The sequence below is a fragment of the Staurois parvus genome, unplaced genomic scaffold, assembly GCF_062004578.1.
Source record: "Staurois parvus isolate SC_StPar_1 unplaced genomic scaffold, SC_StPar_1.0 ptg000154l, whole genome shotgun sequence".
NCBI classification, from domain to species: Eukaryota; Metazoa; Chordata; class Amphibia; order Anura; family Ranidae; genus Staurois; species Staurois parvus.
Window position 1 is genome coordinate 7,363,914 of NW_028317950.1, and position 26,952 is coordinate 7,390,865.

Below are 26,952 nucleotides of genomic sequence, written 5' to 3' on the forward strand. Positions count from 1 at the left end.
TGTTTAGGTATGCAGATGAAAGTGTTTTATTTTATCTGTCCAATAGGTATAAAATTAATTTCCGTTGATCTAGCTGAGATCTTGTGAGCTGACAACGTTCTGTCCTTTTTTTCTGCAGTGTTTTCTCAAACCGTGTTATCAGCCCTATCCATTTCACATTTGTAAACTACATAACACCTTCACTTTTATTTAAGATTGAAGAGACGGGAAGGTGCTCTATAGTAGAGAATAAAAACAGAGCGCACCAACCTTGCGCATTACCTCAGTAAACAATTAGTTGATTTATTGATTTAGGAGATATTCTCACAAAAGTAGTAATAAAACAGGCATATAAAATCCAAAGCTCTGATGAAGGGACCACCCCTTCGAAACGCGTCAGTTCACTCTGAGAATCTCCCCTTCCGATGGGATTCGCATGTGTCTCCTTATCGTAGGATTTTGCTTTTGGATTTTATATGCCTGTTTTATTACTACTTTTGTGAGTTTATCTCCTAAATCAACTAATTGTTTACTGAGGTAATGTGCAAGGTTGGTGCGCTCTGTTTTTGTTCTCTACTACAGTTTGTATTGAGCTTTCCCAGCTTCGTGTTGGAGCTGCACAGCCTTTGATTGGTCTTGGACTAACTTCCATACACTTTAGTATTTTTGGTCCATCGGCCGTCTACTGGTCTGGGTCCTTGAGCGCAGGAGGTGTTGCATCTGTGAAGGTGCTGTATAGTCCTAACACACTTCCTGTCCCAGGGTGACAACACTGCTCACCCATAGGTACAGTATAGTAAGTAATTGAGTGTTGTCACACAAGGAAAGCAAGTGTTTTAAAAGGAAATAAAGGGGAAAAAAAGGATGAAATTAGTAAATAAATGCAGCCATTTAAGGACCTGTAAGCTGCAAAATACATTTTTGTTCTTGAGTTTAGATACACTTCAAAAGAGAATTAAATAGAGGAGTCCCGTGCAATGAGTGGTGTAAATGGATATGTAGGCTGCTGCTAACACCTGACACAAATAGTGTGATATATAAAGATTTAAATAGTACTGCACTGCCAACCCTGCTCCTTATTAATAGTGTTAAAAAAAACAACTTATCAAAAAATCAACATATCAAAAGATGTGTCAACAATTAGGGTGCTACAATACACCTCCCCCTACTATATGTGATTAGAATGTGATAATGTGTAAATCACAATCTTTATACATCAAATAGGAACAAAACATATGTCTCTGAAAGTATTAAATCAATGTCCAACAATTTGAAACAGTTCGATCCTTGTTAACAGATGACTGATATTCCAGAACTACAAAACGCCTTCCGCATCCATAGAGAAGATGGTAGTGGATTAGTAATTATACGTGGCACTAAATTTCATAGCAATCAGGTGATCATCTATGAAGTATCGCACACAGTGACAATCCTGCTCTAAAACTAGCACCACTTGTGCAGAATGGGCCCAGGCAGCATTCATTGCTAGATGGAAGCATCAGCGGTGACAGAGAGCAATCATCTAGACGTGTTCCCTTTAAAATGACTAAATGGCAAATGCAGCCCTTTAAATGGAGACATATCATAGCATTGTGACTAATCATTGTCAGGTCTGACCTGAAAAACGCTGCTTTTATGGCTAGGAAGGAGCTTGATTAGACTATATGCCACGAGAGAATTTTGTGTGTTTCATGATTACGTCTTCAACAGTAGAGCTGTGTTTGTCAGTGAGCGATCTGAAGCTATTCTCGGCACTGTGACCGTTTTCTGCGTATCGCTGTGACACACCGCCGCGATCAGTGGGGAGTTTTCCTGTCATACATATTTATCAGTTACATTGCCCCAGTTTATTTTATGACACGGTGCCCAATTGTCTCTCTGTGCGCTGGAAAATCTGCTGACAGAAGCAGTTAAGGTGGAACAATGGTGTATGTGGAGCAGATTAAATAAAGTTTAACTGGAGGAAACTTTTGAAGCAGGTGCTGGAAATATTAATGACTGACACTGGTTATATAATGGGTACCTACAAGCACACATACAGTTTCAAGCTAAATGTGGATTACGCCATGCAAACAGCCTAATACATGGTTGAAATTCTTATATTAGGAGTATTATTTTGCATTTAAAATATCTCCAATTCTGTTCAGCCACTTATGTGATTTAGAAATCCCTGTAATGCTATAAAGCCACAGAAGGAAACTGATATTTCACTCCTGCAGCTCCTTCATGCTCCTTGGACTATACAAAACATTGTCACATTGGTGAAGTGCTTCCTGTGATTTTTTAATTTTTTTTTTCTCTTAGCTTTGTCAGCAGGTGTCAGACAGGCGTTTGGGAAGCGTTTTTAACGCTTCTCAAATGCCTATGAAAATTCTGCACATGGCAGCACACAGTGCTGTTCACACTGAAGCGTAGCATCGCATCACGTTGCGTCCTTGCAAAACTGACGCCTCATGTCGATTCAGGAGGAGTTGAAGCCTCCCATTCAAGTCTATAGTGCTGCTCCTCAAACGCCTGGCAGGCGTTTGCGGGGCGGTTGCAAGGCATTTGCGGAGCGTTAATACCATGTAACTTCATTATAGGCGCTTGTGGTGTGGTTTTAACGCTTGGCAAACACCTATCAAATGCCTCAAAACTGCGCATAGGGCATTTGAGGAGCGTTAAAAATGCTTCCCAAATGCCTGTCTAGCGCCTGTCAAACGCTATTTGGCAAGACTTAGAAATAAAGTCAAGTCTGAACGAGCCCTTAGCCTGGGTTCACATTGCTGCAGTGTGGCACATCACATGTGATTCGCACAGGAACTGCACTGCATTCCTGTGCAAATCACATGTGATTTCTGTGCGGTGCAATTTGAGCCATACATTTTTGTTTGGCTCAAATTGCACTGCATCTGCACCAAAAAAGTGCAGGACCCTTTTTTTAGTCCTCACACCAATGCGATCCGATTCTGCACATTGCACAGATTTCAGGGTGTCGGTAACTTAAAATACACACCCGCAGTGGTTCGTGTGAACGGGGTGCGATTATAATGCGGTGCTGAAATCACACAGAAACCGGTGCAAATTCCGCACCGCATCAGTGTGAACCCAGGCTTACAGTCTGCCTTAACACCATCCTATTCCAGCTCCAAGAACCTGAAACATGTTTGGGTCAGAATGCAATAGAGCCTAAGAGAAGAATGAGAAACTATATAGCAACACCCCATATCACATGTACTACATTTTGTCCTTAAATACTGAACTCCACATATGTGAACTGTCTGCCAAAGGATTATATTTCTGTTCAGCCATTTTTGTGATTGATGCACCACTGGCAGCCAACAGGGTGAGACACCACTTTATCTAGAATTAAAGTGGTTGTAAACCCAGTGAGGTGATTGGTCTCAAGTAATGCACAAAAATTAAACAAATCATCCTATATAAGTTGTACCTGTTTATCTCTTTTCTATAGACATTCAAAGTCCAGAATTCCTAAAGCTTGTCTGAGCTGCCAGAAAACTGGGCAGAGAGTTGAAATTACACACTGCAGTGCTCAGTGAGGAGTTCTAAGAGCTGATTGGAGGGAAGATACACACACACCCCCTTCATGCACCACACATCTGAGGCTGTCAATCACAGGCTGTATGCTGGATCTCCCTCCCATCACCCTTTTTTTTTTTTTTTTTTTTCCCTGGGTCCAGGAAAACTTGTCAGAAATGGGTCATGCAGATAGCAGGGGAAGGGGCAGCAGACAGAAATGACACTTATTGCTCTTAATTGAGATAAGTACACACTTAAGAGGGATATACTTTGTTTATATTTCATATCTGTGGTTTACAACCACTTTGAACACTCATAATCACCTTGTCTGCTCATTCTGCTCTCTTCTTCTGCCAGCATGGTTCAGTTATGATATATGCATACAGCAGAATCAGATTGGTTCCTTGTACATGCTGGCCCTCATCTCCCAGTCTATTGTGCAGTGGAGGACAGGGGCCTGATATATAAACATATTAAGTTACTTATGCTATTTGTATGTAAAAATCTAGTTATTTTACATGAATATACAAAATCATTAAATGGTATCTTTTCATCTGCGTGGATTTCAGCTTTACGTTAAAATCACATTGGTGTAGAACACAAAGCAGAAACAAGTTTTCTCTCCTTCTGCTTGTAGGGTGGCCGAGATTCTGCTTGATGCCTGATCACCATCGTGCAGTGGGGTGTATAGAGCAGCTACAGAATAAAGACATCCCCAGAATCACTTTAGCTATGATTTCCCCAGCAGATCCTTGTCTGACAGTCCTGAACTAGCCAGAGACGTAGAGATGTCTATTTTGGTATAACACCGCAGGCACAGTGCAGGGCCTTCAGCAAGTGTCTGCAGAAAATATAGAAAGAATCTACATGGATAGAAACCGTAACCATATGTTCACCATTTTCCTGCATCTGCTATATCCCCAAAACCGCACTTCATTTCACATGCGAATTTTGACCTTCCATGCATGTCAGCAGGTTACCATACCCCTTTGATCTGTACAGCTGCCTATGGAACAGCACTCTTGTAGGTTCCCACAAGCTGTCAAGGCCAGGTGTACCTCGGTTCACAAATTTAATTCATTCTGCAGGACTTTTTGTTTTGTGAAAAATTTGTAAACCGAAACGCATTTTCCCATAGAGAGAAAACAGGTGGCGCACACACCTAGTGCATTATCCAAGGTTTATTGTAGGAGTGAAAGAATAATAAAAACATACTCACAGACGAAGCATGTATCTAAAAAGCATAGAAAAATGACAATGGCCACAACGGCAGGCAAGGTGTTCTCACTGTCAGTGCGGTCAAATGGCTGACGAATCCCTTTCCTCAGAGCTGATGACCAACCTCTGATGCTGATGTATGATGAATGGAAAGTAAGAGCCTTGCTGTTAATGCCTATTAATTCGGAAATGCATTGAAAACCAATTAATCCGTTCAGGAGGTCAAAAAAAAAGTTAGTCTTATCTGTTCAAAACTCTTTATAAAGTGCACTTTAAAGGCATAGTACTGTACAGGGACATGATTAAAAAAAATGTGTAAATGCATTGAAAACCGATTCATCCGTTCGTGTTGCGAACAATTAATAAACCGAGGCATTATATTCAATGGATTTTCATTCGTAAAACGAAAATTATGTTAACCGAGGCGTTGGTAAACTGAGGGACGCCTGTATTTTGATCCTTGAAGGATGTGTCCATGTAGCACATGTTGGAATGGACTAGCTCTGACTGATGACCAAGTAGGAACAAAAATAGCAGTGTCCACGGCAGTATCTTCCAAGTAGGGCAGTAGCTCTGGGGACCACTCTGCTCATTTTTATGTCAGGTAAAAGGCTAAAATGCCACTTTCACAACATTGTTTTCAATATGGTGAAGACCAGCGTAGATTTTTTTTTTTAAAGGGGTCAAAGTGTTTTAATAGTGCAGGTTCTTTGTACACCCCTTCATATACCCACTGAAGTGACTAGCTTCAGGTGATACACAGAGATTAAACAAATCCTCCTACATAAGTTGTACCTGTGTAGCCCTCATTTTTGGGGCCTTCAAAGAACAGAATTTAGACAGCATTTCTGAGCTTCCAGAGGCATGGTTTGGGGATCTGATGTCACACAGTGTACTGCGCTGAGTGTATTCTGAGACCTGAGTGGAGGGAAAGGACACACCTCTCTCTACAGAGTATCATAGGGAAACGTACAGCTGAGGTTGTCAATTACCTGCTGTGCGCTGGAGAGGGGGTGGGGCCATCCCACCGGATCGTCTGGTCAGAAGTGACTCATGCAGATAGCAGAAGAATGAGAGAGCAGACAGAAATCGCACTGGGTACTTTGGATAGAGACACATACAAACTATAGAAGGATATGCTTTATTAATTTTCATTTCAGAGGTTACAACCACTTTAAAAGAAAAAAGTATAGCCTTTTCACGTATGTTGAAGAGGCCAGATTCATGGTAATAAATCTATCGGTGTGTGTAAATGTATTAAAACCTTGTTTCTATGTATAATGTGTAACTATAAATGCACACAAGGGCAGACATGCTTGCTTTTTCTATATCCAGGTTTTGTTTTCTGCTGAGCAGCACTGCACAATGGTTTGCCTTGACGATCCTCCGATTTTGGTCTAAATCATAGTCTCCCTGGAAGAAATCTGTGGACATTCTGCAGTCTCTACCAAATGGAATTACCACTAATGCTTCTGATAGTCAGAGACCATGTGATCATTGCCTAGACTTTAGGTCACATGAGGGAACTCAGGAGCTTAAAGTGGAAGTTCACCCAAAACCTAAGTAACGCTAAACCTACTCGCAACCACATTCTAAAACTAATCTATCTAGCCCTGTAAAGAAGAAATCGGTATGCACACCTCTTCTGAACCCGATCCGATCTAGTCTCCAGCGGCAGATGCTGTGTACAGGAGAGAACTGACAACGGCTGTGAAGTGACGCCACCCATAAACATGCTATGGGATCAGGACCTCGGCGGACAACCAATGGCAGGGCAGGAACAGGGTCAGGTGACGAGTTTCGAAGCACTTGCTTCTTCAAACCTCTGAAGAAGATGCAAGTGCTTCGAAACGTGTCACCTAACCCTGTTCTTGCCCTACCATTGGTCTCCCGCCGAGGTCCCGACTTCCTTGCGGTCCATGCTGGTTTCTGTGCCATTTTCAAAAACTCCCTGCATTGCTGAATACTGACGGCTGCATCTCTGCCCATGCTGCATAACCAGGATCCATCTTCACATCACTGGCAGACTGAGGGCTTACCAAAGGCATTTCTTTACCATGCTATTATACTTCTTACGTTTGTGAGTAGTTTTTAACCTCTTGTTACCAATAAATATTTTACGCTCTACTCTGAGATTGGCACCCCCTTGTATCTGATTTACACGTCTACACAATGAAGCTGCCGCTAACAGCTCAGCGTGGGACTGGACCGGAGCAGAATAGGTAAATCTAGCATATTCTTCTTTACAGATACTTTACTTTACTAGATAGATTAGTTTTAGAATGTGGCTGCGACTAGGTTCAGAGTTAGTTAGGTTTTGGGTGAACGTCTACTTTAACTTAAATCTGTTCTAAAGGAAATATACAGTAGAGGCTGCTACTTCCGACCTTCTGAAAATGCATTTTTTTTCCACCTGTCATGCTGGTCCCAAGGCTTCAGAGCCTTCTAAATTACTAGCTCAGAAAAAATAAGGAGATAAGGAAATTTTGGCTTCATTTGAGTTGCCTGATCTGCATTTTTGTTTCGGGCCAGTATCTCAATTTTAGGCCCGGGTTCACACTGATGCGGTGCGGAATTTGCAGCGATTTCAGTGCGAATTCTGCACCGCATCAGATTCGCACCCCGTTCATGCAAACTGCTGCGGGTGTGTATGTTAGGTTAACACCCGAAAGCGGTCCGCAAAACGCGGTGCAATGTGCAGAATCGGATCGCATGGGTGTGAAAAAAATGGTCATGCACTTTTTTGGTGTGGTGCGATTAGAGCCATACAAAATGTATGGGTCCGATCGCACCACACACAAATCGCATGCGATTTGCACAGAAATGTAGTGCAGTTCCTGAGCAAATCACATGCGATATACTGCACATATGTGAACCCAGGCTCAAGCTAAAGACAGCCAGGCAACAATTTTTTTTCTGAAAGAAATCCGCTATGGCACAGTCTGTATTTCATTTTACTTCAATGTAAAGCGTATTCTCTGTTCTGCTTCCTTGTAACCCCTTGTTTTCTCAGCCTTTCACACTGTATTTGTTTTATACCTCTCTTTTCTTGTCCAGGGTGAATCATCCCAACATCTTGCAGCTAATCGATACATTTGAAACCAAGAAGGAATTCTATATTATTCAAGAACTGTAAGTTCACGTTGCTAAGAATATACCGGACCTGTGCTGCTGTGCGTAGACAAAGAACAGGAGAATAGAGATTAGGGTCAAACTCCACGGGAGATTTGCAGTTATGCAACTAAAAATATTCTGTGATTGAGTGCAGATTTCCACTGTCATTAGCTGAGCACGGTGCTTTCTTCTGCATAATTGATCGTGGTCATTTGGCAAAACGCTGCAATCCCTGCAAAGATCCCAACAGATCTTAGTGAATGATTATAGGCAGCTGCAATCAAAAATATATTTGATCACCTGCTTGTGTGAAAAGGAGACTCTTGTTAAATGGGTCCTTCACCTGGCAACTTTCCCACAATTTAACCACTTTCTATCGAGTTGGAATTGAAATCCTTAGCTATCATATGCAGTAATTGGTGGTTTTGATCAGCCAGAAAGCGATAGGATCAAATTGCCTTGATTACAGACAAGTTGTCAATTGATAACCCAGTTTGGGCAATCAAAATCAGGTGATTAATTGAATATGCGGGCGGTAGATTGTTTTCATGAAAACACTTTCAAATGAATGTTTAAATGCTGGTCAGTCAAAATTTCTTTCAAGTTGCCACATGTATGACAAGTTTTAGAAGAAGGAGGAGTGCGGCCAAAGCTTGTTTGGCCATACTTCTCCTGTGGGTCACGGGAGTGCACTTAGTTATGCACTCCTGTGATCCAGATTCAGCCAACAGTGGGCTAAAGCGTCACAGGCAGGCTCTGCAGTGATCCCGACAATAATGTTGGGATCCACTCAGATGTCTGACTGGCAGCTGGCCTCAGCGCGCCACCAAGAGCCAGATCCAGCCACTCCCTGCCCGCTCTCCTGCCTGGCAATCCAGTGAGGGTTGGAGGGGCAGAGCAGAGAGTATCTGACAGTCACCGTTTTCTGCTCACTGAGAACTGAGAGATCAGCGGTCATTTGATTAAGTTCTCAGAGTTAGAACTGGCGGGAGGCAGCTGCAGCAGCAGATCAATGCTCCAGCCATATAGGTGAGTATAAACACTTCTATCTTAAGCTGGCCATTGTTCAATTCCTTTTAGATTTACCTGCAACTATGTAGTGCAAGGTCCTGCCTGATTGCATATGTATTGAAAGTGTTTAGATTTGCCAAAACCATATAATAGGAGGAATTCCAAAAGGAAAACTGAATAAGAAAATTATTATGTATGGCCATCCTTCAGCTGCTTTCATACTGATCTGTTTTTCTTCCGTTTTTTCGTTACAAAAGGCGAAACCAAACCATGTGACCATGTATTCCTATGGAACTCTTCACACTGAGCTGTTGTGGGTCCAGTTAGTTTTTGAACATCCTGCTTTCTGCATTTTTTGTGGACATTTGGTGCTTTAAAAAAAATGCACCAAAAATGCACATCCCCACTGAAATCAAATGCAAAAATGCATCAAAACACTCCCATGTTGTGTTTTTAGTGCGGTTTTTTAATAACATGACCTGTAAGAAATGCACCGCAAACACTGTAAAAATACAGCAGTCCTGACAGCGGGGGGTTTTATAGACAATCCTGCAGCCACCATGATTGTGTATAACACTGACAGACTCCTGCCTGTCAAATGGAAGCAGGCGGGTGACTGTCGCTTCCACAGCCCTCGGCACCCCAACCCCACCCCCTCCAGTGCATGCTCCTGTCATGTATCCAGGCCCCACTTGCCCATCTGTGGACCTGGGGAGTACCATGGTGGGTGCTGGTGGATAGAAGAAAGAGAGGAAAGCGGATGAACGTCCGCTCTCCTCCCCTTCTTTCTATGACTTGGCAATATGTGTGACGTCATTTCCGGTTCACGGCTGTCACTTTCTCGACTAGCACAGAGAAACAATGTATTGCAATGCGGCCTGCATTACAACACATTGAATGGAGGCCAGAGGAGACATGCAGGGTCTTTTAGACCCTGCATGTCTCAATAAAGTGAACCTGTTACCTAAAAATCAACACGCATAGGACTTTGTGTTTTTACTGAAATTTTGCTTTTCCGAGACCTTTGCAGTAATATTGTGTAACATAAAAGATTGTAACTACCACTATTTTATTCTTTCAGAAAATAAACACTGTTTTGAGGGTTTTGTGTAATCTTCAGGCCTAAAATTATTTTTTAAACGTGTGCAAAAAAATGCAAAAACAGCCATGGCAGCGAAAGGATTAATCCATAAATTCACCCTTCAACAAGTTACATGTTACACCCATTTTCAGGGTCTGACATGTTATGAAAGGATGGGTCTCTGCACCCCCCGATCCCCTGCTTTGACAGCTAGTGGGGGGATCTTTTTCTCTCGCTAGCTGTCAAACATTACAATAAACGCGGCTGTGTGGGGCTCCTCCCACACGGCTGCATCGCTAATTCACAGTATTCTGTGAAGATTAAACTACAAGTCCCGTCAGCCTTAGCAGCTGCCGGCTTGTACTTCTAAATGAGCTACCAAGGTGCTGTGGTAGTTTGATTCTTCCTCTCAGAGTGTATCGGCTTGCTGGTACGGGATGTATGGGCAAGCAGATATACTGACAGGTCTGCAGCCGTCCTGCATGGCACCAGTGATCTGCTGGTGCAATGCTTTCCAGGCTCCTTCAGCAAAAAATAATAAATAAAAGCACATTTTTTTTACCTGCAAAGGTAAAATGGTGAACTTCTCCTTTATTTGGATTGAATCTAAGAAAATCAAAACAGTCTTTTTCAATCATACACAATCCATTTTTAAGATCAATTTAAAGAAGCAAATGGCAAGACAATTCCAATTTATTTTAATAGGGGTTTTAACAGGTATGCATAGGCTGCAACTGTCCCATATTTGGAGAAACTCACTCTGTTCTAGAACCAAATCTCTTTCCATGTATAGATGTATACAGTGTTTACCAGCCAAGAGTATTATACTGCACCAAAACATCTAAATGTTTCCATTTATTATTTGGAAAAGCCAATATAAAGAAAAAGTAGTGTTTAGAAAAAGCTCTTGTTGGTTGCACCAATCTTTGTTTTTGTATGAATTTTTATTGTCATGTAACTGGGAGTGTGCCCATTACCTACATGCTTTGCGCAAAATGCTATCCCTCTTTTCACAAAGTTGCGAATATTGGATATAGTGTGGTCAAAATGTTTTTAGATATAAACTTTTAGACCATGCACAGGCAAACTAATAAAAATTATAGTGTGTATGACAGTGGCTATTGCTGTCATCTTGTAACACAGAGAGGTCTTGGGTTCATTTCTTACTGTTGACTGTATCTGCCAAAGGCATTTATCTGTGTGGGTTTCCTCTAGGTATTTAGGGAGACTTTTTCCATATGCCATTCTGTCTAAATGTCAACCCCTCCGAGAGTGTTGTGACTGGAAGCATTGCTCAGTGCCTGAGTTGTGATCTAAACAGACAGACTTGGTGCCTTGGTGACTTCGGGTATCACAATTTATCTTGTAGAGCCACAGGAGGTGATGTCTTTGACTGGATCCTGGAGCAAGGATATTACTCTGAGAAAGATGCCAGTAATGTGATACGCCAGGTCCTTGAGGCTGTGGCTTATCTGCACAATCTTCACATTATTCATAGGAACTTAAAGGTAAGATGACAGAACATGAGAGGGTCATGGGTGACATTAAAAGGGAGCAGCGACAGATACATGGGTTAAAGGGGCCTGTAGACATTGTATAGCAACCAAAAGTGATTGATATACCTGTAGAAGAGGCAGTGTAAAGGAGGAGGGTATCCCAGAAACTGTGTGGAAGAGAAGCAAAGGTAAAAAGGATAGTACTCCAAGAATGAGGGAGAGAGAAGGATTGATGGAATCCCAGGCACCCTCTAAAAGGAGGAGGGAGAGAGAGGGCATTTCAGGCACACTGTGAAAGAGAGAGTTTGGGAAGAGGGATGGTATTCCAGACAGCCAGGGGAAGAGGAAACAGGGAAAAAAGGTACCCCAGGTACCCTTTGGAAACTTACAGTATTCCAGGCATGCTGTGAGAGAAAAGGGGTAAATTAAGAGGGTATCCCAGGCACCCTGTGGAAGAGGGAGGGTGAAAGAAGGATGTACCAGGTACCCGTGGATGAGGCTGGAGGGAGGGGGTGTGAGGGAGGGGGGAGAGGGAAGGTATCCCAATCATACTGCGGAGGAATAAGTAGGTGCTACACTCAGAGATAATGCCCATGAAGGTGGAATGCCAGTGCTCTGGCTCTGTCTGTTTTCCCGGCACAGATGCAACTGGCTGAGGATTGGTATAGCGGCACTCGTCTTCCCATATAATAAACTGTATTGAGCGAGTAAAATGTGCATGTAGAATGACTTACCCATTTCAGAAATAAGTCCTAACCATAAAGTACAAGTCAGGACATTACATTTACATATACCAATGTAATGTCCTGACTTGCTATACCAATCCTCATCATCCAGTGGAGGAAGGAGGGTGAAAGAAAGAGGTAATGCCAGGTACCCTGTGGAAGAGGCAGGGGGAAGAAAGAGGGTATGCCAGGTACTCTGTGAAATCGGGAGGGTGAAGGAAGGATGTATTCCAGGCACCCTGTGGAGTGGGCTATAGGGGGAGGATGGGTATCTCAGGCACATTTTGGAAGGAGGCATAAAGAGGATTTCCCAGGCAACCTGTGGAAGGGGCATGTAGGGGGACAAAAGAGAGTATCTCAGGCATCCTATGGAAGGGAGAAAGAAGTGGGGTATGCCAGGTATGGAAGAGGCAGGAGGGAAGAAGGAGGGTATCCCAGGCACCCTGTGGAAGAGGCAGGAGGGAGAAGATATCTATCTCAGACACTGTATGGAAGAAGGAGAAGGAAATAAAGAGGGGATCTCAGCTTATCTTGAAGCAAAACAATAGCAGGAATAAGCTGTGGATTAATCTTGTAGATTCATATAAAAGGGGCCAAGGAGGTCAAAAGACCTAGCACATAGCCAGCTTTTCTGCTCACTTGCACTACAACTAAACTGGAGTAGCTGATGTGATAATTCAGTAGATAGAGCAACAAATGTAAGTGTCCAACTCCACTCGAAACTAAAATTTCATATTTTCTAGGTGTTGGTAAGTTAAAAAAAAAATGGAACCTTTTTAGAACACTTCAGCAAAAAGATATTCCCATCAGAATCCTCAGTTCTGTCTGATTACAGCAAAGATTTATAAGTAGAATGATGCTTTCATGCTACTTTAATGGAGCTACTTCAGAAAAAAAACTCTCAATGAATCCCGTGAGGAATATAAATAACTGGAAGAGAGGTTGACTCACCAGCTAGTGTTCTACCAATCAGTTTTGGGAGGTGCAGGTCCACGATAACTGCTATGTATTGAATTCAGATGTAGAGTTAAATCACCCATTACTAATGCAGGGCAGTTGATAATCCTGAATAATAAAAAAAAAAAGGATGACAGGCAGTCCACATGATCTCTAGGCTGAGTATGGGGTCAGGAGCTGACAGGAAAATAAATGGTCTGGAAACACCTGGCGATAATCCTAGCCATGGCATATAATGCACAACTGTCCACATTCCTACAAGTAGCAATAATATGCAAAGGTTTGATATGTAACTGGGATCACAGCAGAAATTGTGTTCCTCACTGGACTCAAGGTAAAAAATTTTACGATAAGTCCAAAAATCCTATTTTCTCCATTTATCCATTGAAGAACACAAAAATTTAGCAACAGTTGGGATGTCCAAAAGCAGTCTATCCTGAGGGGTGGGCAACAGCCACTGATGACAATTTTTGGAACCATCAGCTTTTTAGCAGTATCTGAAGGATCAACGTCCAATCAAGGCTAGATGAAGCTCTCAAATGGCAGGTGAAGTGTCACAAATAAGGGAAGGACACAGGGGATCATCCTGATGCTGTAGACCATATCAGAAAATCACCAGCGAGGGGAAACTTCTCTCTATAGGAATAATGAGCCTTCACCAGCAAGAGACTGGAGAACCAACTAGCAATCCTCCAAAAACAGGTGGAAAACTACTACTAACTAAATATTTTTAGGAAGGGAGTTGGTAGATCAGACAACCAATCTTGCAGTGAGATATCAATGGTTGTGAAAATTCCAAGAATAGTCGGAAAAAACCCTGAGCCCATCTAAAGAAGGGGGATTAGGGTGAGCAAGCGACACCTGTACAAAAGGGTGCCTGGAATCCTTCCCTAATTTAGACCACCTTCTTCCACAAGGTATACTGAAAGGATAAACAGGATACTTTCCAACAAAACACCTGGGACTGTTCCTGGGTTTGATAGACAACGCTGCATACCTGCCTAACCAAGTACCAATGACATGATTATAGGAAATCTACAACCTACTCTAATGCAGTGCAACATGTTCATTCGATGAGCAAGGAGTTGGAACCTCAGTCATATTACTATTAACAGCCACCTTCTTGGGGACAGGAAGGAAGAAAGAATCTAAGGAGGCTTCCTCAGAAGGTTGCAGTTCAGCTGCAATAGTTCAACTAGGTCCAGGTGCAGTTTACCTACAGTGGGGAAAATAATTATTTGATCCCCTGCAGATTTTGTAAGTTTGCCCACTTATAAAGAAATGAAGGGTCTATAATTTTCTATCATAGGTGTATTTTAAATGATAGAGACAGAATATCAAACAATCCAGAAACACACATAGTACAAAAGTTATAAATTGAGTTGCAGTGCAGTGAGTAAAATAAGTATTTGATCCCTTACCAGCCAACAATAATTCTGGCTCCCACATACTGGCTATGTGCTCATGTGGTAAATAGATCAGTCCTGTCAATTTAGGAAGGTGCTCCTAACAACAACTCATTATGTGTATAAAAGATACCTGTCCACAGAATCTCATTCTTCCCCGCCGTCATTGGCAAGACCAAAGAGCTGTCAAAAGACATCAGGGACAAGATTGTAGACCTGCACAAGGCTGGAATGGGCTACAGGACCATCAGCAAGAAGCTTGGTGAGAAGGAGACAACTGTTGGAGCGATTTATTCGCAAATGGAAGAAATACAAAATAACCATCAATCGCCCTTGGTCTGGAGCTCCATGCAATATTTCGCCTCATGATCCTTAGATGCTCATGAGAAAAATGAAGAATCAGCCTGGAACTACTTTTGAGGAGCAGTTAGGACCACAGTCACCAATTAAACCATTAGTAACGCAATATGCCGCCAAGGATTGAAATCCTGCAGCACCTGCAAGGTCCCCCTCCTCAAGAAGGCACATGTTCAGGCCTGTCTGAAGTTTGCCAATGAACATCTAAATGATTTATAGAAGGATTGGGAGAAAGTGCTGTAGTCCTATGAGAACTCACTGTGTTTGGAGGAAGAAAAATGCTGACTATGACCCTAAGAACACTATCCCTACAATCAAGAACAGAGTTGGAAACCTTATGGGGCTTTGGGGCTGTTTCTCTGCTACAGGTACAAAGGTACCTTAAAGGGCCAATGGATGGGGCCATGTATTGTAAAATCTTGGATGAGAACCTTTTTCCCTCAGCCAGAACACTGAAGATGGATCGTGGATGGGTCTTTCAGCATGACAATGACCCAAAACATACTGCCAAGGCAACAAAGGAGTGGCTCAAGAAGAAGCACATTAAGGTCATGAAGTGGCCTAGCCAGTCTCCAGACATTAATCTTATAGAAAATGTATCAGCTGAAACTTCGAGTTGCCAAGCAACAGCCAAGAAACCTTAAGGATTTAGAGAAGATCTGTAAAGAAAGTGTACCAAATCCCTCCTAAGATGTGAGCAAATTTGGTAACTACAAGAAATGTTACCTCTCTGCTTCCCAACAAGGGTTTCTCTACCAAGTACTAAGTCATATTTTGCTTGGGGATCAACTGCTTATTTTACTCACTGAACTGCAACTCAATTTATAACATTTGTATCGTGTTTTTTTTTTTTTTTCTGGATTTTTTGTTGATATTCTGTCTCTAGCATTTAAAATACACCTATGATAATAATTATAGACCCTTAATTTCTTCGTAATTGGGCAAACTTACAAAATCTGCAAGGGATCAAATTAATTTATTTTCTCCACGGTAACTCCCGGTGAACAGTGCCCACGAAGGCTTCCAGAATTACACCACTTTCTGTTGGGGGCTCTAGAAGGTGATGCCTTGTCTCCACTGAGACACTGAGGTAAGGAATGACACATTTGGCTTAGGGACCAGGTCACTCAACCTGTCACAGGGAGAGTTCCAAAACTTTTCTAGAGGTGAAAGCCTTGCAGTGCTGAGAGAATGTCCAATGGCGATCAGAATACAAGCTAACAGAAGGAACCCCCAGTGGGGAACTCCCTATTCTGGGGAACCAGACAGAAGACCCAAGCGGGAGGATACACCCATTGGAAAGTTCCTCCCAGGGTGGGGGGGAAGGGAATCGCCCCATCCCCTGTCAGGGACCTGAAGATTTCACTCAGAAGTTTAGGCTCCCAGACATGAGGAGGAGGTCGAAAAGGGCAGTTCACATAAAGCAGGAAAATTCATACCGGAGGGACATCTTCCAACCATCCTACAAACCCTAAAGGAGTAAGACAGGGAATGCCCAGCAATCTCAGGTCTGGAAGGCACCACAATGCATAACCCTGTGCCCAAAGGTCATATTCCAGGTTAGTCCGCAATTGTCTAGTTCAGCGGTGTCTGGGGACAGCCTCCAAACCTACTATTGAGAATATGCTGATCTGCATAGTTATTACGTAGAGACTAACTTCAAGCAGCAACATGGAAATCTTGATTGAAGTCACTGAGATAAAAATATCATGAAGATAGGTTAGCAAAAAAAAAAACTAGACTTTTTTTTTTTTTTTTTTTTTTTTTTTTTTTTAGCAGAGCTGAAGAAAAAGTTTCTAACCTCCTTGAACACTAACAAAAAACTAAGTCATGATAGGTAGAGGAGGGATAATACGGGGGCTGGCTTACAACGTTTCAACTTCACAGTTTGCCAATGTCCTAACCTCCTGTAGGTAGCAGTATAAACCGACCGTTTCTGAATTCCTTTGTCCCCCAATGGGTGATGCAGAAAAGGAGGAACCTCTTCTGGGCCATGAACTCAGATGGCTTAACTATGGCTGTTCCTATTTTTATTTCTCAACTTTATGTTTAAATATTCTGACCTTTTTACCTAATGCTTAGACTTCGAATAGCCTTATAAACGAGAGCTTTTTTTTTTTTTTTTTTTTTTGTTTACCTAAATGTGTTAAAAAATAGAACCTCAAGGGCTACACAGGAAAACCGTTTTGGTTTGATACATTAAGGGGCTATGTTGTTAGAACAGGACAGAGACTCTGCAACACAAGGAATCAAAAATATAACTCCCAGACATACAACCCTCTTTGACGTTACCAGTCCAGGCCTCAGATTTCTAATATCAAAGCAGCAGGAGGATTTAGACTTCACTGGCTGTAGAGATGTACAATACCTGTCATACAGATATTCTTAGAGAATAGACAGTGATCTATGCGGAACTTGCAGATGGTCTAATGTACTGTTTGTGTGCTTCTCACTCCCCCAGCTGGAAAACCTTATGTATTACAATCAGAATAATCACTCCAAAGTGGTCCTACGGGATTTCTACTTGTCCTGTTTTGAGAGTGGAGAAATTACAGAGCCATGTGGGACTCCAGAATATCTGGGTAAGTATCTGGAAAAACAGTCATGCAAGATAAACACAGATTCCAAAGACAGTCTCTAGTGATTATAGAATTTACAGTGTGTGCATTGCTAACTAAAAGAGAACCTGTCATGTCTACCAAAATGTAATGACTACCATTGATGGTAGAGTAGAGATGTCTTCTAAAGCCTTAAAGTACTTGTATTTGTATTCAGTTCAATTTCACTTTTTTGTGCCTGGAAAGGACCCTGAATCTTAGTCCCAGTTACTGAGATTGTCTTGCCGCCTCCTGGCACTAAGCACTACCACCTCCCCTGCCACTACCTGTCAAATATCAGATCCTCTATTGGTAAAAGAGTTCCTGGCTTGTGATAGGAGATGGGCATATTCCAGACTTAGTGAGAAGTTGAAGCCCTTCTTCCCTGATAAATTAATATCTTTTGATGTAATTATTACACTAGAGTGTGGTTTAGTCAGTGCAGGGAGAGGTGCTGAGTATTATCCTTCTAAAATGTATTATCTGTTTAAGAAAACAGCAGAATCTTGGTACTTTTCCATAGAATGTGCAGGAAATATAGGGAGAGATGTTAGAGTGGAATGGTACCCAGTGGAGGATAATTTTTTAAAATAGATAAGTATTAGAAAACAGTGATATATATAGGATTGGTGCTAACAAATGTAATCAGCCATATCATAAATAAGAACTACAATATTAAAGCTTAAATTCCCCGTTGAAGAATGGAAGTGTACACACTAGGTGAACATCAGCAAATATCATTTGCTTGTGGTAGGGACTAGTGAGTGAGGGGAGGGAGCGCTAAGATGCATCTACCCTGTGAGCGTTTGGGGATGGACCATCAGCAATGGTGGTTACTTGAAGGTCCATGTGGAGCTGGTGTCCAAGCCCATCTGTAGTGGGGGGCATATAGTAGTATGGACTTGTCCGAGGAGGCAGTCGGCTGTAAGAGCTTGTAGATACTCCTAATGCAGGTAGAGCAGAGAGACAGCAGCACCACTCTAAGTGTAGATGGTTAAAATCAGGCAGATTTGATGGTAAAATTGCACTCACATAGGTAGGTAACAGGTAGGCATGTCAAGTGATGGAGGTCCAGTGGGAGCATCAGGTCCTTTGTCCGCGCTCTGGGTGTTTTCCCGCCGCTCCAGTAGTGTCCAGGGCTCGGAGAGCAGCAGAGGGGCGCAGGGAGACTCGCAGGGATGATGTCACTGCATCATTTATCTTGGAAACCCGGTCCATGCGGTGACATCATCCCTGCGAGCTTCCCTGTGCCCCTCTGCTGCTCCCCGAGCCCTGGACAACACCGGAGCGGCGGGATAACAACCAGAGCGTGGCCAAAGGACCTGATCTTCCCACTGGACCTCCATTACTTGACATGCCTACCTGTTACCTACCTATGTGAGTTCAATTTTACCATTAAATCTGCCTGATTTGAACCGTTTACACTTCTCTACTTTCTGTACAAAACAAACATGAACAGTTTTATCAATATTCCACTTAAAGCCTTTATGATTGGCATTATCTACTCCAGTGGTTCTCAACCTTTCTAATGCCGCGACCCTTTAATACAGTTCCTCATGTTGTGTTGACCCCCAACCATAAAATTATTTTCGTTGCTACTTCATAACTGTAATTTTGCAGTGGGAGGAGTAGTGCCACGTCATTGGTGCCAGTGGGAGGAATAGTGCCCCATCATTGGTGCCAGTGGGAGGAATAGTGCCCCATCATTGGTGCCAGTGGGAGGAATAGTGCCCCATCATTGGTGCCAGTGGGGGGAATAGTGCCCCATCACTGGTGCCAGTGGGGGGAATAGTGCCCCATCACTGGTGCCAGTGGGGGGAATAGTGCCCCATCACTGGTGCCAGTGGGGGGAATAGTGCCCCATCACTGGTGCCAGTGGGGGGAATAGTGCCCCATCACTGGTGCCAGTGGGGGGAATAGTGCCCCATCACTGGTGCCAGTGGGGGGAATAGTGCCCCATCACTGGTGCCAGTGGGGGGAATAGTGCCCCATCACTGGTGCCAGTGGGGGGAATAGTGCCCCATCACTGGTGCCAGTGGGGGGAATAGTGCCCCATCACTGGTGCCAGTGGGGGGAATAGTGCCCCATCACTGGTGCCAGTGGGGGGAATAGTGCCCCATCACTGGTGCCAGTGGGGGGGAATAGTGCCCCATCACTGGTGCCAGTGGGGGGGAATAGTGCCCCATCACTGGTGCCAGTGGGGGGGAATAGTGCCCCATCGCTGGTGCCAGTGGGGGGAATAGTGCCCCATCACTGGTGCCAGTGGGGGGGAATAGTGCCCCATCACTGGTGCCAGTGGGGGGGAATAGTGCCCCATCACTGGTGCCAGTGGGGGGGAATAGTGCCCCATCGCTGGTGCCAGTGGGGGGGAATAGTGCCCCATCGCTGGTGCCAGTGGGGGGAATAGTGCCCCATCGCTGGTGCCAGTGGGAGGAATAGTGCCCCATCGTTGGTGTCAGGGGGAGGAATAGTGCCCCATCGTTTGTGTCAGTGGGAGGAATAGTGCCCCATCGTTGGTGTCAGTGGGAGGAATAGTGCCCCATCATTTGTGTCAGTGGGAGGAATAGTGCCCCATCGTTGGTGTCAGTGGGAGGAATAGTGCCCCATCGTTGGTGTCAGGGGGAGGAATAGTGCCCCATCGTTGGTGTCAGTGGGAGGAATAGTGCCCCATCGTTGGTGTCAGTGGGAGGAATAGTGCCCCATCGTTGGTGTCAGTGGGAGGAATAGTGCCCCATCGTTGGTGTCAGTGGGAGGAATAGTGCCCCATCGTTGGTGTCAGGGGGAGGAATAGTGCCCCATCATTTGTGTCAGTGGGAGGAATAGTGCCCCATCATTGGTATTAGTGACACCAATGATTGGGCACTATTCCTCCCACTGACACCAATGATACTTACCTTGCTGACCCCTGCTCCAGCCTGGGCTCGCTCGCTCGCTTCCTCCCTCTCCCATGGTAGAGAAACTTACCGGTCAGCTGTCTTCTTTCTCCGGCCGCTCTCCTCCTCTTCACTCGCTCGATCTTTGCGGTGCCGCTCGGCTCCTCCTCTCCAAGCTCCACCTCCTTGCCGGTGATTGGCCGCCTGTGTGCCTCTCCTGAGTTACAGTTCCGGCGGCCAATCAAAGGCGAGGATTGATCCCGGGGGGGGGGTGTGTCCAGATGACAGGGGCGGCATGTCATCCCGCCCACACCTGGAGACGGATAGAGGAGCGGTGTCTCGGTTCCTAAGACCGTCGGAAATATGTGTTTTCCGATGGTCTTAGGCGACCCCTGTGAAAGGGTCGTTCGACCCCCAAAGGGGTCGCGACCCCCAGGTTGAGAACCGCTGATCTACTCCCTTCTTTCTACATTTTACCAGTGCTTCTTACCAAAGCAGAGGTATTGGTAAAGTGCAATAATCCTCAGCAATGCCTACTGAAAGGAAAAATCTGGTTGCTTGCTAGCCTTGTACATCAACATCCTTTCCATTAATGCCAGAATCATCTATATCTTTGTCACCAGCTCCAGAGGTGGTATCACGACACAGATATGGTCGGCCTGTGGATTGCTGGGCAGTCGGCGTTGTTATGTTCATTCTGTAAGTAGAAGAGTTACTTACATAAGTTATGTGTTTTTTTTCACTGATATCCACTTTCTTCTTCAAAGGGAATTGTCCCTTCTACTTTGAACCTTCAATATCTGGTAAACATACTACTGATACGCTGTATGGTAAAATTTATTGAGTCTAGGTGTTTCCAGTGAAGGATACAACACAGACACTTTAGACAACGTCGGAGAAAATCAGTGAGCTAATCACACAAGCAGGAAAAAACATTTCTGGGAACATTCTGTACACCAGCATAGAATGCCTCCAAATTGACACATTGCACTAAAGTTTTCGAACATTTTTAGAAAATTGCAGAGACTTCTGAATGAAATGAAATTGAAAGTCATTTTTTATTTACATAAAGAGGTAACATGTATATGCTACTATGATAGATGTTTTTTTAATGAAAGTTCTTTAAAAATGTCCTTCCTTTATACTGTATTTCATGGGGGCTGCCATGTTACCTATAAGTTACTTTCTATTAAAAATGACTGTAGCGAAGTCTCACTTTCTGGCACTCCCCATCACAGATGTTAATGAGCTACTTGGGATGCTAAACCATTGTTTGCTTCACCTGTTACCTTTTGTAACCTGAGTGACAGTTCTAATATATTCCAGTTAATGGACAGCTGTCATCAGAAATAAGGACAATTATATTGTGTGTGTATATATAGAACATGCTATTGCTTTTCAGTATTTGGACAATAGCATACCTTTTTAATCTCGTTCTTCTAGACTTTCTGGAAACCCTCCATTCTACGATGAGAATGAGGAAGAAGACAGCGAAAGTCACAACAGGAAAATCTTTCGTAAAATTCTGGCTGCTGAATATGAATTTGATTCTCCCTACTGGGATGTGATTTCAGCATCGGGTATGTTATCTCTATGCTACTACAAATGGCATTGCAAGGTCATTAACCCTATATTGCTCCCTGCCACTTCCCTGTCTTCTCCTGTATCCAAGTGTAGCACTACCCTTGCAGGTGCTGCTGGCCTTAACTGGTTCTTCCTTAATCCCTGGTTCACATATATGTGGCCGTTCGGGTCACATTTTGCGTGGGCACATGAGCCCATTCATTTGAATGAACTCCCGTGCCCCGGGACATGCAGGGAAGAAGTCCCTGCACTTCTTTGGAAACCGCAGCCCACACAGGAACCTCAGTTCCCAGTGTGGTTGCGATTTCCAGTGCGGGCGGCATGCCATTAGAATTAATGGCATCCGCCGGCGGGTCCGCATTCTTCTGTGTGGGTGGTGCGCTGCAATCAGCTTCCAATAAGGTCCGTCCAAGCCCATAGCCCTGACACCGTGGTTGTCTCTAAACAGCTGTACAGTCCCTGGGAGAGAGAACCCAGCTCTCCAGTGCATCCGACTATTTATCACCATTGCAGCCCCCTTGTGAACACTCCTCTCCAGGGACCTGATAAACATTCAGGTTGCTTATTGACATCTTCATCCATAAGCTCTAGAAGCTCCTTCCAGAGGCGGGGGGAGCTATCAAATCCTAGTCTATGAAATCTTCAACAGACCAGGACAAATTATAGCTGTTTCCTTTAATTACAGAAGAACTAAATTTACCTACGCTAGCAGGGTGCTACACCAGTGATTGGGCTGTACTAATCAGTGGATGATGCCAGAGCCAATCAGTATGGCTTATGCTGCAGGGAAAGTAGTAGTTTTGATTTCTTTTCCTTTGCAGATTGAGCTAGGTAAAGGTTAATGATAGAGATGGTATTAAGGTTTTGAATATGGTTGGGTTTAGAGTGAGCCTGTCATTAGATATAGCACTGCAGTCTTGTTAAGTCTGCCTATTATTGGATACTGTGATCTGCCCACAAAGGATCCTCCGGGTGTCAGATACTATACTGCTTAGAGAACACTTCATCTCTTTAGTTAGTGACAAGCTCAGCTTAAGGTTACGGTTACTGGTTCTAGGGAAATGATTTGGGGACAAATTGAAAAAAAAAAGCCTTAACATTTCTATTTTTTATTCTTTTTTTTTTTTTTCTTTACTGGCACATAATAATGAATATACCAAAATTCATTTGGGTATACAAATGTGTGAACGTGCAAACCATCATTGGTTGAAAAAAACATAGATGCAGTTCTGAGCATGAAGCTGTGAATGATGTCCTGTTAACCAGAACAGAAAGTCCAGGCATATCAGTGCCAGTGTTAACTTGGCCAACATCTGCAAAGCTAAGAGAGGCAGTCATTAAATAATGACTCCGTTTGCAAACTGCAAAATTGCCTGTCTGGGTCTGCAACAATATTTGCCCTTTGTACTGTATTTCAGTTTAGTTTTGCACAGTAATTGTGCAGCAAGAATGTGGATTGCAGTCTGGCCTATAGTTAGCTTCCAGAGGGCAAACATTCACTTAGCTCAGCGGTTCTCAACCTGGGGGTCGCGACCCCTTTGGGGGTCGAACGACCCTTTCACAGGGGTCACCTAAGACCATCGGAAAACACATATTTCCGATGGTCTTAGGTACCGAGACACCGCTCCTCTATCCGTCTCCAGGTGTGGGCGGGATGACATGCCGCCCCTGTCATCTGGACACCCCCCCCGGGATCAATCCTCGCCTTTGATTGGCCGCCGGAACTGTAACTCAGGAGAGGCACACAGGCGGCCAATCACCGGCAAGGAGGTGGAGCTTGGAGAGGAGGAGCCGAGCGGCACCGCGAAGATCGAGCGAGTGAAGAGGAGGAGAGCGGCCGGAGAAGGAAGACAGCTGACCGGTAAGTTTCTCTACCATGGGAGAGGGAGGAAGCGAGCGAGCAAGCCCAGGCTGGAGCAGGGGTCAGCAAGGTAAGTATCATTGGTGTCAGTGGGAGGAATAGTGCCCAATCATTGGTGTCACTAATACCAATGATGGGGCACTATTCCTCCCACTGACACCAACGATGGGGCACTATTCCTCCCACTGACACAAACAATGGGGCACTATTCCTCCCACTGACACCAACGATTGGGCACTATTCCTCCCTCCACTGACACCAAGGATGAGGTACGATTCCTCCCCCCACTGACACCAGTGTTGGGGTACTTTTCCCCCCACTGACACCAGTGATGGGACACTTTTCCTCCCACTGACACCAGTGATGGGACACTTTTCCTCCCACTGACACCAGTGATGGGACACTTTTCCTCCCACTGACACCAGTGATGGGGCACTATTCCTCCCACTGACACCAGTGATGGGGCACTATTCCCCCCACTGGCACCAGTGATGGGGCACTATTCCTCCCCACTGACACCAGTGATGGGGCACTATTCCTCCCCACTGACACCAATGATGGGGCACTATTCCTCCCACTGACACCAATGATGGGGCACTATTCCTACCACTGGCACCAATGATGGGGCACTATTCCTACCAATGATGGGGCACTATTCCTGCCACTGACACCAATGATGGGGCACTATTCCCCCCACTGACACCAATGATGGGGCACTATTCCCCCCACTGACACCTATGATGGGGCACTATTCCCCCCACTGGCACCAGTGATGGGGCACTATTCCTCCCACTGGCACCAATGATGGGGCACTATTCCCCCCACTGGCACCAATGATGGGGCACTATTCCTCCCACTGGCACCAATGATGGGGCACTATTCCTCCCACTGACACCAATGACGTGGCACTACTCCTCCCACTGCAAAATTACAGTTATGAAGTAGCAACGAAAATAATTTTATGGTTGGGGGTCACCACAACATGAGGAACTGTATTAAAGGGTCGCGGCATTAGAAAGGTTGAGAACCACTGACTTAGCTGGAGCTGTTTTACAAATTTAATCTGTAATATGAACATATTCTGCATGAACTATAATCATGAAATTATGGCCCTATTAGTAAATATGTGTAAAAAAACCACTTTGAAGTTTCACTTCCAAAAAAGCAGAGAAAACAGAATGGTTCTCTGTAATAGATTTCACATCTAATCTTCACATGACAGTTTGTTGATGTATTTTTTCTTCTAGCAAAAGATCTTGCATCGCGTTTGATGGAGATGGACCAGGAACAGAGAATCACAGCTCAGGAAGCATTGGGTCATATATGGTAAGATCTCAAACATTATTTCTGCCTCATATTTTTCAAAGGGAACCTCTCACAAATCATCTCTGATGCCTCTGATGGGAGCAGACATTCCCTAGCCCATGGCACACTTACTTGTTCTGGAGCTGTGAAACAGAATTGTTTAACGTCACTGCTAGTGAAGTCACTATCTTGGCGTAGCGCATGCGGTGATCAAATCAAGAAATAGCAGCTTCCATAAGAGACTTTTGAAAAAGATATTGCTTTCTGATTGATGCATTTTAAAGGGCACTCGACCTGTCATGGCCGGGCTTAAGCAAGAATTTTAATATTAAAGTGTTACTAAACCCACAACAGTAAAAATCAGTCTGTATATGCAGTAAAGCATGCTTGTTATACTCACTGTGGAACCCAAGGGGTTAATCTTCAACATTGCATAAAAAGGATATCTGATCCTGTCTTCTCTGATCCTCCCCTTCGACTTCACAATCCATCTGCTGATAGAACAGAGCCTTGGGGGAAGCTGCATATGCTCAGTTTGGTGTGTATTGCTAGATATTTTTTTTTCTTTCTGCATGTGATCAGCACAGGGCTAATCAGTGCTGTCTAGACAGACCGTCAGGGGTTATGCAGCCTCATAGACATTCATGGGAAAATGAAAGCTCTTCCTACAAGCTTTAACCAGTGCTCTGCTGGACACTGATAGAAGTCACAAGACTGCTCTAACTGCTGATGAGAAAAGGTATTTAGCAGTTTATATTTACTAAAATAATTGCATTCCGTGTTCTGTGTACTGTGGGAGACCAGATATAGTGAATGCAGGGTCCGGGGTTTAGTAACACTGTAAGTCTAACATGCTAACTGTGAAGGCGTACTCGTGGAAGAGGTATGTCTGCCCCCTAGTTTAGTTTTACTTACTTTGAGTCTGATTCTCAGAGGTCAGTTGAAGTCTTATAGTTATGCCCCGTACAAACGAGGAGAATATTGGATGAATGATTGTCCCTTTTTTTTTTTTGGATGCTAGTCTCGTATCGAAAATGAAGAGGTTGCTAAAGTTCCAAAAATTCCCGTACGACAGAATACAACTTTGGAAGTGATGTAATGTATTGTAATGAATTCTTTCGTTTCTGAGCATGTTTGGTCTTGGTCTTCCGATTTTTTTATTTTTTTCCCGGACAACTACTGTTCTGGTTAAACAAAAAAACGTTGTTCTGGTATCATATGAGAAAAATGTTTCATTTATCTCTTCGGATATTGTTGCATGAACTGTCCTTAATGACCCTCGAAAGCTGTGTACTAACGATCAGATTATTGAACAATCACTCTTCGTACTGAAAATTTCATATGATTTTCTTATCGTGTGTATGGGGCATTACCCTATCTACTATCTGGCCCTACACAGTGCTTCAGTCTCTGAGTTTTCATAATTGTAATAACAAGTTGTTTACTTTGCTTTCATGGCAAAACAAATGTAAAATCAGCCTATTCACAGTGCAGCGACTTTGGATGTCAGGTGATCTCTGACCCCTAACTCTCAAGCTGAGGAATCAGACCAAGATAAAGTACATTGAAATAAATAGTGGGAGTATATCAGTGTTTTATAACTTGGCCGGCACAATTTTAAGAGAGAATAGAATGTTGTGATAGAGCAAGGTAGGACACTGTTTTTTTTTTCCGCCAGTTATGTGGGTTATAGTGAATTTATAAAATATTGCATTTAACACTTTTTCTTCTTCTTCAAGTGAACTTACTTATTGCTAACCTGCTATAATGGAAACACAGCAATGATATGTTTTAGAAGGATTAGATGTAAAGCTCAATGCACTAAGCTATAATGGTCCTGTTATTAGAAATGACAGATGTAAATAATAA

At 43.7% G+C, this 26,952-nt stretch overlaps 1 protein-coding gene across 4 annotated transcripts in view; it reads left to right on the forward strand.

Annotated features, from left to right (window-relative positions):
• LOC149463462 (caM kinase-like vesicle-associated protein) overlaps positions 1-26,952 on the forward strand; it is a 110,795-nt gene that overhangs the window by 81,842 nt on the left and 2,001 nt on the right. For all 4 annotated transcript variants that reach the window (XM_089674995.1, XM_089674997.1, XM_089674993.1 and 1 more), the window contains 6 exons: positions 7,774-7,848; positions 11,292-11,430; positions 17,325-17,445; positions 20,957-21,032; positions 21,777-21,913; positions 25,026-25,104. In XM_089674995.1, coding sequence (XP_089531121.1) covers positions 7,774-7,848; positions 11,292-11,430; positions 17,325-17,445; positions 20,957-21,032; positions 21,777-21,913; positions 25,026-25,104 — 627 coding nt within the window. The remainder of the gene's footprint in view (positions 1-7,773; positions 7,849-11,291; positions 11,431-17,324; positions 17,446-20,956; positions 21,033-21,776; positions 21,914-25,025; positions 25,105-26,952) is intronic.